This window comes from Pinus tabuliformis, chromosome 4_2, assembly GCF_031772625.1.
Source record: "Pinus tabuliformis cultivar Carrire ecotype Pingquan chromosome 4_2, CPIR1, whole genome shotgun sequence".
Lineage (NCBI taxonomy): Eukaryota > Viridiplantae > Streptophyta > Pinopsida > Pinales > Pinaceae > Pinus > Pinus tabuliformis.
Window position 1 is genome coordinate 1,162,164,991 of NC_142304.1, and position 13,781 is coordinate 1,162,178,771.

General features: G+C 37.2%; 1 protein-coding gene across 1 annotated transcript; it reads left to right on the forward strand.

Annotated features, from left to right (window-relative positions):
* The first annotated feature begins 1,243 nt into the window (after positions 1-1,243).
* On the forward strand, positions 1,244-4,488 carry LOC149173795 (heat shock protein 81-1). The gene is made up of 4 exons (XM_089424742.1): positions 1,244-1,593; positions 1,980-2,121; positions 2,257-2,537; positions 2,732-4,488. Exons 1-4 carry the CDS (start codon positions 1,462-1,464, stop codon positions 4,292-4,294), a joined length of 2,118 nt encoding a protein of 705 aa, XP_089280868.1. The 5' UTR covers positions 1,244-1,461; the 3' UTR covers positions 4,295-4,488.
* The last annotated feature ends 9,293 nt before the right edge of the window (positions 4,489-13,781 follow it).

The window sequence follows — 13,781 nt, forward strand, 5'->3', positions numbered from 1 at the left end:
TATGGCTTGATTGCTATTTATTTTGACTTGCAAGACTCACAATTGAGTCTTTGTCCCTGCTTTCCCATACTGACATTGTATCCTGATTCCCTGTTGAAGAGTTTGTTACCTCTTCTTTATTACCATCTTGCTGCTTTGTTTTGGAAGGAGGACCAAATTACGCTATCACAAATTTACCTTTATAAATCGACGCTCTCTTGCTGGCCTAACCTCTAACATTTCCTCCCTTCTTTCCTCCTATTGTCTTATAGTTAAATCTTCTTCTAGAAAAAAGCGAGAACCTCTCAAGAGATGCTTCTTGCTTAGAATGATATATTTATCATGCAAGCTATGCATGATGACTTTTATGGGTCTGGACCTCTCACCGTTAAACTTACCCACCCTCCATGCTTGGCATATATTTGTCCTTGCCATAGCAACTTGTCTTTCAAGAAGTCCCTTGCAAGGTCAAGAGCACACTCATTTTTCCCATAGTTTTTCACTCCTTTAATAATTATGTTTGCTGCTCTATTTTGTCTTTCTTTGCTTTTTATATCTTGCATGTTGTCAACCCGAATGTTTGTTTCTCCTTCCCTATTAGAAAAATTTCTAATAACTTGAGCCACCATATTCGTGTATAAGAAATAGGGAAAAAATAAAAATAAATTAACAAAATCACTATATAAGCTATTTATTCTCAACAAATATATAATTTATATTATTATTATTATCCAATTTTAAAGTCATAAACAACACTACATTAATTATATAAAAAAATAATAAATAAATTAACAAACTCACATTAAATCAATCACTTAAGTGGTTAATTAAATCATTAACACCTCTCTCTACACTCCAATTTTAAAGTCATAAACAACACCACATTAATAAAAAAAAAAAATAATAAATAAATTAACAAACTCACATTAAATCAATCACTTAATTGGTTAATTAAATCATTAACACCTCTCCCTACACTCTAACATTAAAATAATACTAATAATATATTTAAACCTGTATACAAGCCTCCCAAAAAGCGAAAACCAACAAGTCCATTAATTAAAAAACTAGAAAGATACCTTTCTTGAAGCAAAAGGAAGCCCTAACCTCGTAAAAATACCATTTTCACTCTTTTTATTTAAAAAAAAATTCACAATTAAAAAAAATAACCGTTTAGTGGCAACTGTATACCGACTTGGCCGGTAGCCAAGAAGTCTCTAGAAACCCTTTTGAAACCCTTAAAAGAAGCTCCAAACTCAATAATGCTCCACCTTAGGTTTTCTTTCACCCTAAATCCTTCGCCCGGAAGCCGTCTTTTCTCTTCAAGGGTTTGAAGGGTAGTTTCGGCGTTTTGCTGGTCTGCGTTTTCGTAAGCCTTGAAGGCTAGCTTCGGCGTTTTGCTGGTCTGCGTTTTCGTAAGCCTTGAAGGCTAGTTTCGGCGATTTCTGGTCTGTGTTTGCGTTAAGCTTTCGAGGAGAAATCATGGCGGAAGGTGGTGAAGTTGAGACCTTTGCGTTCCAGGCTGAGATCAACCAGCTTTTGAGTCTTATTATCAACACTTTTTACAGCAACAAGGAAATTTTTCTTAGAGAGATCATCAGCAATTCCTCAGATGTAAGTGGCCGCTACCATAGTAATCTTTTAAATGTTTTCGTCTGTAAGCAGCTGAAAATCAATGGCTTTTTGTGCCGGTAGTGGTTTCCGATGTATGTTCGTCTTCGATGGAAGTCCTACTTAGTGGGATTTTTGTGGGGTTTTTGTCTTAAGGTCTATATTTCTATTTAAGCGTTGACTAGATCTGTGATCGTCTTTCCTGTTAATGGAGTGTAGGTCTTGAGCTATTTATCCAAGGGTTTGTGCCTGAAAGTTTTTAAGGGTTTTAAGTGGCTTGAATGCTGTAGGTAGCTTTAGAGGTTTTTATGTCGGTTTATGAAGCAGATGTGTTCGGGGGTTTAAGCGTGATTGCAGAAAGTTTAATGACGAGATTCTTTTTTGCGCAGGCTTTGGACAAGATCCGGTTTGAGAGTCTCACGGACAAGAGTAAGCTGGATGCACAACCAGAACTGTTTATTCACATTATCCCAGACAAGACAAACAATTCGTTGACTATTATCGACAGTGGTATTGGCATGACCAAATCTGGTAAGTTTTCCTACCCACGAGCCCTTCTGTTTCAAGTATTTATGGCGCGCAGTGGAATGTATTATACTTCGTATAAACATGTTTTGATAACCCACTGCGTTGTGATCTTTAAGTATTTAAATGGGATTTCTGTAGATCTCGTGAACAACCTGGGAACCATTGCACGATCTGGCACGAAAGAGTTTATGGAAGCTCTTGCAGCTGGTGCTGATGTTAGCATGATTGGTCAGTTTGGTGTGGGTTTCTACTCTGCGTATTTGGTTGCTGAGAAGGTGGTTGTTACCACCAAACACAATGACGATGAGCAATATATTTGGGAATCGCAGGCCGGCGGATCGTTTACTGTCACCAGAGATACCAGTGGGGAGGTTCTTGGTAGAGGAACCAAAATCACAATGTTGCTCAAAGATGATCAGGTTGCCCTTCCCTTTTGGTACTTTGCATATTGTTACACAATAGATTCTAGTAAATTTGAATGGACTGATCACTTCGTAGATGCTCGTAGGAACTGTATATTTTATGATAGTTGGAGACTCTTAGATTTTTTGGTAGCGTTGTGCGTTAGGTTTTTGTATATTGTTAAATTTACATTATATCTTTATTGTGACAGCTGGAATACCTCGAGGAGAGGCGTCTGAAGGACCTTGTTAAGAAGCATTCAGAGTTCATCAGCTATCCTATATCTCTCTGGACTGAGAAGACTACAGAGAAGGAAGTTTCAGATGATGAGGAGGAGGAGGAAAAGGAAAAGAAAGAGGAAGAAGGCACTGTTGAGGAAGTGGATGAAGAAAAGGAGAAGGAAGAGAAGAAGAAGAAGAAAATCAAGGAAGTTTCACATGAATGGAGTCTTGTGAACAAACAGAAGCCTATCTGGATGAGAAAACCGGAGGATATTACGAAGGAAGAATATGCGGCATTTTACAAGAGTCTGACAAATGACTGGGAAGAACACTTGGCAGTGAAACACTTCTCTGTTGAGGGACAGCTTGAGTTCAAGGCCGTCCTTTTTGTTCCCAAGAGGGCACCGTTTGATCTCTTTGATACCAAGAAGAAGTTAAATAACATCAAGCTCTATGTCAGGCGTGTATTCATCATGGACAACTGTGAAGAGTTGATCCCGGAATACCTTAGCTTTGTAAAGGGTGTCGTGGACTCTGAAGACCTTCCTCTGAATATTTCTCGCGAAACTCTCCAACAAAACAAAATATTAAAAGTTATTAGGAAGAATCTTGTCAAGAAGTGTGTGGAGTTGTTCTTTGAAATTGCTGAAAACAAGGAGGATTACAATAAATTCTATGAGGCATTTTCAAAGAACCTTAAGCTTGGGATTCACGAGGATAGCCAGAACAGATCCAAGATTGCTGACTTGCTCAGGTACCACTCTACTAAGAGTGGAGATGAGATGACCAGCTTGAAGGATTATGTGACGAGAATGAAGGAGGGTCAAAAGGATATCTATTACATAACTGGTGAAAGCAAGAAGGCTGTTGAGAACTCTCCATTCTTGGAGCGTCTGAAGAAGAAGGGTTATGAAGTTCTTTTCATGGTTGAGGCTATTGATGAATATGCCATTGGGCAATTGAAGGAATACGAAGGCAAAAAATTGGTGTCTGCCACAAAGGAGGGGTTGAAATTAGAGGAAAGTGAAGATGAGAAGAAGAAAAAGGAAGAGTTAAAGTCTCTATTTGATGGTCTCTGCAAAGTTATCAAGGATATTCTTGGGGACAAGGTGGAGAAAGTTGTCGTCTCTGACCGTGTTGTGGATTCTCCTTGCTGTTTGGTTACTGGAGAGTACGGATGGACTGCTAACATGGAAAGAATCATGAAGGCCCAGGCTTTGAGAGACAGTAGCATGTCAAGCTACATGTCAAGCAAGAAGACCATGGAAATTAATCCCGAGAATCCTATCATGGATGAGCTTAGAAAGAGGGCTGAAGCAGACAAAAATGACAAGTCTGTCAAGGATTTAGTTCTATTAATGTACGAAACTGCTTTGTTGACATCAGGGTTTAGCCTTGATGATCCTAATACTTTTGGTAACAGGATTCACAGGATGATGAAGCTGGGTCTAAGTATTGATGAGGATGAAAGTCTTCCTGACACTGATGCTGAAATGCCTCCTCTTGAAGAGGCTGCTGACGCAGAGGGCAGCAAAATGGAGGAGGTGGATTAATTTAGTGTTTTATTAGCATTTTGTTTAAATAGTTACATTGGATCAGATTTTGTAGTGGTAATTTCGGATGTTTTTTCTGAGCTTTTTTGCCTTTAAAAACTGGTTTTTGGATTTAAGTCCAACAGAATGCATCAGAAATTGAAGTGATGCAAGCTTCGCAATTATAATTTAAGCGTCATATTTTTTCATAGCAATTTTTATTTGCAGTTTAAGTAAGATGTGTGGGAATGTGGGTGCGTATATATGAAGGTATATTGATGTCATGATTGATTCTTGATTTTGTTCCAAAGGACTCTCTTTTGGTAATCGATTAGATATGTTGGGATTTGTAGTACATGAATAATCCCCCTCTCCCTCCCGCCAGAGTTCTGCTTGTCTGCATTTTCCAATCTCTGTGTTTTAATTGTATGTTGAGTAGCGCCATTTGAGGTTTCATTTAATTATATTGTTGTTCTCCTTTTAGATGTGTAGTAGTATGGATTGTGTTATGGAGTGGGGGTGTTAGGCTGTTGCTACTGCTGTGGTAATGGGAGTTTCCTAGACTGGAAATGTCACATGTTACTGTAAAAGTATTTTCAGGCTTTTATATACTAATGTTTCAAGGTTCCCTTCTCTGATAAGATCTTCGAATTACTTAGTGGATTTGTTCGCAAGATAACTTAGGTGTTGTAAAATACACTAGTTTTACACTGTTAGTGATTTATGGGTTAAATGATCTGAATCTATTTTGTTTTTCTTTACACTGTTACTGATGGATGATAGTTTTGGAAGAGTGTTACCGTTTCTACTGTTTTTCCACTGTTTCAAGTTATATGATATAACAGAAGCCATGTTGGCTCTATTAATAAATAGTTCATTAAAAAGCCTATTGGAGTTACTGTTAATGCTTCTGTCCTTTTTCACATTTGATAGATATACAAAGGTAGATAGAGCAGAGGACATTGTTCCCAGATGTGCATTTATCGGAATTTTTATCGAGAAGCTTTTACAGGGATATTTTTCGATATATATGGTATTTCTCAATACGGTGGTTGAGGGATTTGTTTGGAAGAGGCTGGAAATTACTGTTATAGTATCGATTTCTCTACTTCAGCTATAATAGAGTCAAATACTCTACTTGAGCTGTATTAGAGTCAAATACTAGATATGAGCAGGTGAACGCATTCTCCTAGATTGAATCATGAAAACTAGAAGCATCATAGGTCAAAGTAAAAAATGGCATATGCTTAAGCTCCACGGGAAGATAGAGCCACATCTCTGTTGTTCCAAACACCCACCCATGGTAGCAATTCTTTGCAACATTCTTTAGGCAATACATAATACATACATACTTGTTCAATGATTTGTAGGCAGTAGGGCAGTGGTAGCAGAGAGTTTGTCTCGGAAAATAGATGTAAATTCCCCATAATAAGATTTATATTTTAGTTTACTTTCAATTTGGGATTTTAGATTTCTCCGAAATGAAGCCATATAATGCAATGCCCAGGATTTGTTCATTGAGACAAGCATTAGGCATGAGCAACAGCTTGGAAAAGGAAGTAAATCTCCTCAGCAAGATCTCAGCAACTTTTTTATTTTGTCTCAATTTGAAGTGGAGAAAATTATTGTTTTCTCTATAAATAGTTAAATTTATTAGATGGAAAGTTTCCCATTTTGATTGTATCGGAAAAATCTACATTGTGTTTTTAGCAAAAGTCAGGACCATATTAAGAACTAGATGGACACGTAGTTCATTTATCCTTATTCAAATTAGATTGGATCAGAGCATGGTTTAGTAAGTTAAATATGATATGAGTATTGATTAACAATGTCTGCAAAACAGATCTATATTTAATTTCAGCATGTTAGACTTAAATTGTTTTTTAAGCAAAAGAAAAAATTGTTATAAAGATGTCAGGAAAATGAATTTTACCAACATCAAAGACAAACTGAAGTCTTGTTTTTAGTTCCAATCCTCACTAGCTTAAGAATGTTTTAAAAAATTTACAGATTGTTAAAAAAACATTGGTATCCAAAATGAAGTAGAAACTTTGCAATGCATTTGGTTCGTGAATGAAGATTGAAATGTCTAAATTAGCAAAACTGAATGGAAAACTAACTTGCAAAGGAAATTAAAATTTCAGAACATTTGAAGCTAAACACATCATGGTGTAAAAATATATGATGGGTAGCTAAGAACTAGCTCCTGCATGCTATCTTGTGAAATAGGAAAATAGAAGAAACCCAATGAATTATGCGAGGAGAGGTTGAGTAAGATATGTGGGAACTATGAAATTGAAACAGAAGACCACTTCGTTCTTAGTTGCACTGCTTACTTGCACATTAATGAAGTGTCAAAAAATGAGATTGGGGCATTGAGAGGAGGGGGCCAAACAGATCAAGCCTGTTGAGAGCTTCAAACATAGCTCCTTACAAGGATATCTTTAATGGAGCCTTCCATGTCCAAATCAAACCTGATTCAAAATCATTGCATTGGTGTTTTTAGAGACTTTTGTGCCCTGCAACTATTGTGGCAAAATAGCTTTATTTCTACCAATGTGCTGCTTTTGGTCATGCTTTAAGTTGCAAACTTAACATAGATTCAGGGACTTATCCATATACAAATTACACAGCCTAGTGAATGTTGCATCCACAATGTCAATAGTGGTCTTTTTTGTTTGTTTCTTTCTCTCTTGCGAATTTATTGTTTTCCCTTGTACTCATTAATGGGTAGAATGCAAAATCCTTGTTTATTCGCACATATGTGCAGGAGAGACTTGGGAGGAGTGTGCTGCACGTGAGGTCATGGAGGAAACAGGGCTTACAGCATTACACTCTCCTTTCATTTGTCAAAGCGTTTTGATAAATACTATCATGTTAACAGCATCACACATCAGAACCCCAATAGATAAATAGAGAATATATTGATGTGTGCCTCTCAAAGAATTGAATCTTGGTGGCTGGCCAACACACCAACGATCTCACTGCTGAACCATGATCCCATTGGTATCATCCTTTATTTTACTTTCTCCTTGGGAAGAAACTGTGTAAAGTGCATGTCAAACTCCCTTCCGGACACAAAGTTATCCAATATTGGTTTGCTAAACTGTGTAAAGTGCATGTCAAACTCCCTTCCGGACACAAGTTATCCAATATTGGTTTTCTATAGGGAGTAACCTTCACTGAATCTATTTTAGCAGAGGGCTTCTTTTATGTCTTATGGTTTTATACATATTTGTGTGCAGGCCAACTAATACATGAATTCATTTGTCCATGGGTTTTGATAAATGGACTCATGTTTCAAATGGGTTTTGATAAATACTAGCATCTTTACAGCATCACACTCTCCTTCCATTTGTGAAAGCGTTTTGATAAATACTATCATGTTAACAGCATCACACTTTTCTTGCAAGCTTATCCCAAATTGGGCATTGAGAATTCAGAATATTAATACATGACCAATATCATGATCCTGGTATTTGTATTACAAGGGCACAATTTGCCCTATAGGTACATTAAACTGACATAACAGGGTCTTGCTGTTAATCATGGCAGTTCAAACTCAATCTTGTGATTCTCATTACCTTTAGCTTGCATTTTGAAATCTGAGTAGTGTAGCAATTCTTTGCAACATTCTTTAGGCAATACATACTTGTTCAATGATTTGTAGGCAGTAGGGCAGTGGTAGCAGAGAGTTTGTCTCGGAAAATAGATGTAAATTCCCCATAACAAGATTTATATTTTAGTTTACTTTCAATTTGGGATTTTAGATTTCTCCGAAATGAAGCCATATAATGCAATGTCCAGGATTTGTTCATTGAGACAAGCATTAGGCATGAGCAACAGCTTGGAAAAGGAAGTAAATCTCCTCAGCAAGATCTCAGCAACTTTTTTATTTTGTCTCAATTTGAAGTGGAGAAAATTATTGTTTTCTCTATAAATAGTTAAATTTATTAGATGGAAAGTTTCCCATTTTGATTGTATCGGAAAAATCTACATTGTGTTTTTAGCAAAAGTCAGGACCATATTAAGAACTAGATGGACACGTAGTTCATTTATCCTTATTCAAATTAGATTGGATCAGAGCATGGTTTAGTAAGTTAAATATGATATGAGTATTGATTAACAATGTCTGCAAAACAGATCTATATTTAATTTCAGCATGTTAGACTTAAATTGTTTTTTAAGCAAAAGAAAAAATTGTTATAAAGATGTCAGGAAAATGAATTTTACCAACATCAAAGACAAGCTGAAGTCTTGTTTTTAGTTCCAATCCTCACTAGCTTAAGAATGTCTTAAAAAATTTACAGATTGTTAAAAAAACATTGGTATCCAAAATGAAGTAGAAACTTTCCAATGCATTTGGTTCGTGAATGAAGATTGAAATGTCTAAATTAGCAAAACTGAATGGAAAACTAACTTGCAAAGGAAATTAAAATTTCAGAACATTTGAAGCTAAACACATCATGATGTAAAAATATATGATGGGTAGCTAAGAACTAGCTCCTGCATGCTATCTTGTGAAATAGGAAAATAGAAGAAACCCAAGGAATTATGAGAGGAGAGGTTGAGTAAGATATGTGGGAACTATGAAATTGAAACAGAAGACCACTTCCTTCTTAGTTGCACTGCTTACTTGCACATTAATGAAGTGTCAAAAAATGAGATTGGGGCATTGAGAGGAGGGGGCCAAACAGATCAAGCCTGTTGAGAGCTTCAAACATAGCTCCTTACAAGGATATCTTTAATGGAGCCTTCCATGTCCAAATCAAACCTGATTCAAAATCATTGCATTGGTGTCTTTAGAGACTTTTGTGCCCTGCAACTATTGTGGCAAAATAGCTTTATTTCTACCAATGTGCTGCTTTTGGTCATGCTTTAAGTTGCAAACTTAACATAGATTCAGGGACTTATCCATATACAAATTACACAGCCTAGTGAATGTTGCATCCACAATGTCAATAGTGGTCTTTTTTGTTTGTTCTTTCTCTCTTGCAAATTTATTGTTTTCCCTTGTACTCATTAATGGGTAGAATGCAAAATCCTTGTTTATTCGCACATATGTGCAGGAGAGACTTGGGAGGAGTGTGCTGCACGTGAGGTCATGGAGGAAACAGGGCTTACAGCATCACACTCTCCTTTCATTTGTCAAAGCGTTTTGATAAATACTATCATGTTAACAGCATCACACATCAGAACCCCAATAGATAAATAGAGAATATATTGATGTGTGCCTCTCAAAGAATTGAATCTTGGTGGCTGGCCAACACACCAACGATCTCACTGCTGAACCATGATCCCATTGGTATCATCCTTTATTTTACTTTCTCCTTGGGAAGAAACTGTGTAAAGTGCATGTCAAACTCCCTTCCGGACACAAAGTTATCCAATATTGGTTTGCTAAACTGTGTAAAGTGCATGTCAAACTCCCTTCCGGACACAAGTTATCCAATATTGGTTTTCTATAGGGAGTAACCTTCACTGAATCTATTTTAGCAGAGGGCTTCTTTTATGTCATATGGTTTTATACATATTTGTGTGCAGGCCAACTAATACATGAATTCATTTGTCCATGGGTTTTGATAAATGGACTCATGTTTCAAATGGGTTTTGATAAATACTAGCATCTTTACAGCATCACACTCTCCTTTCATTTGTGAAAGCGTTTTGATAAATACTATCATGTTAACAGCATCACACTTTCCTTGCAAGCTTATCCCAAATGAATCTTTCCTTATCCAAATTAAATCGATTCAAAATCAGGCCATTGGTATCTTTATAGGCTGGTGCACCTGGCAAGTTTTGCATCAAAATAGCTCTAATTTTGTATAACTGTGTTGCTTTCTGTCACAACATATATAACCCAGGGTTAGGGTCTGCCCATAGACAATGCCTAATGAGTGCGGCATCCATTTATAATTTTGTTCATGGCAGTCGAAGTGACCTGGGTCCTTGGGCACTCTTCAAATTGCCTCCGCTCAATGGATCCAACAGTGCTGTTCACAAGAGGAGGGGGCCAAACAGATCAAGCCTGTTGAGAGCTTCAAACATAGCTCCTTAGAAGGATATCTTTAATGGAGCCTTCCATGTCCAAATCAAACCTGATTCAAAATCATTGCATTGGTGTCTTTAGAGGCTTTTGTGCCCTGCAACTATTGTGGCAAAATAGCTTTAATTCTACCAATGTGCTGCTTTTGGTCATGCTTTAAGTTGCAAACTTAACATAGATTCAGGGACTTATCCATACACAAATTACAAAGCCTAGTGAATGTTGCATCCACAATGTCAATAGTGGTCTTTTTTGTTTGTTCTTTCTCTCTTGCAAATTTATTGTTTTCCCTTGTACTCATTAATGGGTAGAATGCATAATCCTTGTTTATTGGCACATATGTCCAGGAGAGACTTGGGAGGAGTGTGCTGCACGTGAGGTCATGGAGGAAACAGGGCTTACAGCATCACACTCTCCTTTCATTTGTCAAAGCGTTTTGATAAATACTATCATGTTAACAGCATCACACTTTCCTTGCAAGCTTATCCCAAATGAATCTTTCCTTGTCCAAATTAAATCGATTCAAAATCAGGCCATTGGTATCTTTATAGGCTGGTGCACCTTGCAAGTTTTGCATCAAAATAGCTCTAATTTTGTATAACTGTGTTACTTTCTGTCACAACATATATAACCCAGGGTTAGGGTCTGCCCATAGACAATGCCTAATGAGTACGGCATCCATTTATAATTTTGTTCATGGCATTCGAAGTGACCTGGGTCCTTGGGCACTCTTCAAATTGCCTCCGCTCAATGGATCCAACATTGCTGTTCACAAGAGGAGGGGGCCAAACAGATCAAGCCTGTTGAGAGCTTCAATCATAGCTCCTTACAAGGATATCTTTAATGGAGCCTTCCATGTCCAAATCAAACCTGATTTAAAATCATTGCATTGGTGTCTTTAGAGGCTTTTGTGCCCTGCAACTATTGTGGCAAAATAGCTTTAATTCTACCAATGTGCTGCTTTTGGTCATGCTTTAAGTTGCAAACTTAACATAGATTCAGGGACTTAACTGTGTTGCTTTCTGTCACAACATATATAAACCAGGGTTAGGGTCTGCCCATAGACAATGCCTACTGAGTACGGCATCCATTTATAATTTTGTTCATGGCAGTCGAAGTGACCTGGGTCCTTGGGCACTCTTCAAATTGCCTCCGCTCAATGGATCCAACAGTGCTGTTCACAAGAGGGGGCCAAACAGATCAAGCCTGTTGAGAGCTTCAAACATAGCTCCTTACAAGGATATCTTTAATGGAGCCTTCCATGTCCAAATCAAACCTGGTTCAAAATCATTGCATTGGTGTCTTTAGAGGCTTTTGTGCCCTGCAACTATTGTGGCAAAATAGCTTTAATTCTACCAATGTGCTGCTTTTGGTCATGCTTTAAGTTGCAAACTTAACATAGATTCAGGGACTTATCCATATACAAATTACAAAGCCTAGTGAATGTTGCATCCACAATGTCAATAGTGGTCTTTTTTGTTTGTTCTTTCTCTCTTGCAAATTTATTGTTTTCCCTTGTACTCATTAATGGGTAGAATGCAAAATCCTTGTTTATTCGCACATATGTGCAGGGGAGACTTGGGAGGAGTGTGCTGCACGTGAGGTCATGGAGGAAACAGGGCCAAAATCCCTATTAAAATGACACATGCACTGAATTTGTCTGTAAAAACATTTTCTAAGATTATGCCAGATAAATCTTTAATATGATTTTTCCTGTTCATAGTTTTTATTTTTTCACCTAAGAACTCCAAGTAAACGCTCCACTATTGGCAATTTTAATAAGGGGTCATTTTGGCTATATAATCTTCATGATTTCTCTTGCGGTATTTCAATATGATTGGTAATTTAAAAAAAATTGAGGCTTGCTGTTCAGACCATTTAGGACTAACTCTTTGCCATGCTCAAGTAAGACCTGGTAAGGTCTTTTTGGGACATGACTTAGCAGGCTGCAAGTCCTTGGTGATAATTGCTGGAAAAACTATAAGTCAGATCTGACAGAAGAGTCTAAGGAAGTCTGTGCTTTGTGATGCAGCTCCTCAAGTATTTTTCTTAAGGAACTTAAAAATGTCTGGTTGTAAATTTCTTCCCCTATCAGAAACAATGCCTGGGAGGTGTTTTCAGATCTCAAAACAATAACATACTTTTTATAAGCATGAAGGATACTAATGAAAATAATTGGCAATTAAATAAAGCCTATTTTCTGGAGTCTCATGATCCATTATTCCAAATATTTAAGCTATAGGTTATAGTTCAAGTGTTGAAATATGGTTGAGTTGATATTTCTGATTTCAAGAATGTGTTGGGTTCCTTGCATAAATACACTATTGCTATTGAGTTGTCATTACTATGTCTGATAGAGCTTATATATATTGTCAAGTTAGTATTTTAGTGAAGCCATGGTTGTATCATTGATGTGCTACTAAGACCTGGTAAGGTCTTTTTGGGACATGACTTAGCAGGCTGGCCTTTTAGGACCAGAGATCTACTGAGGGCTAAGCTTATATGATTGAAGCTCTACTATATAAAACCTTTAAGGACCTGAAGTTCTACTTACATAGGACCTTTCAGGGCATTTCTTTTGGCAAAGGGAAGTTTATTTTTGGAAAGCTCAGGAAAGACCCTTTAACACCAACCTGGTATAGTCCTTCTAAGACCAGAGCTCTGCTTAGATAAGACCTTTCGGGAGCTTTCTTTTTGCAAACGGAGTTTGAAGGAGACGAGGCACAGTGCAAGTCCTTGGTGATAATTGCTGGAAAAACTATAGGTCAGACCTGACACAAGAGTCTAAGGAAGTCTGTGCTTTGTGATGCAGCTCCTCAAGTATTTTTCTTAAGGAACTTAAAAATGTGTGGTTGTAAATTTCTTCCCCTATCAGAAACAATACCTGGGAGGTGTTTTCAGATCTCAAAACAATAACATACTTTTTATAAGCATGAAGGATACTAATGAAAATAATTGGCAATTAAATAAAGCCTATTTTCTGCAGTCTCATGATCCATTATTCCAAATATTTAAGCTATAGGTTATAGTTCAAGTGTTGAAATATGGTTGAGTTGATATTTCTGATTTCAAGAATGTGTTGGGTTCCTTCCATAAATACACTATTGCTATTGAGCTGTCATTACTATGTCTGATAGAGCTTATATATGTTGTCAAGTTAATATTTTAGTGAAGCCAGGGTTGTATCATTGATGTGCTGCCATCGTTTCCAGTATGAATAACTACGAGTTGATATAACTGTAATTGCTTTACGCTATGGACAATAAAGAACTGAAACTTGTGTATGTATACCTGATATACACTATGCATTGCAGCATAGTGCAGGATCCTTGTTTAGTGCAGCATAGTGCAGGTAGAATGCGTAAGGTCTTTTTGGGACATCCCTTAGCAGGCTGGCCTTTTAGGACCAGAGATCTACTAAGGGCTAAGCTTAGCTCTACTTATATAAAACCTTTAAGG

Coding starts and splice junctions, on each gene's coding strand:
- LOC149173795 (XM_089424742.1), top strand. CDS start 1,462: ATGGCGGAAGGTGGTGAAGTTGAGACCTTTGCGTTCCAGGCTGAGATC. Junction 1,594..1,979: donor TCATCAGCAATTCCTCAGAT/GTAAGTGGCCGC, acceptor TTTTTTGCGCAG/GCTTTGGACAAGATCCGGTT. Junction 2,122..2,256: donor TATTGGCATGACCAAATCTG/GTAAGTTTTCCT, acceptor GGATTTCTGTAG/ATCTCGTGAACAACCTGGGA.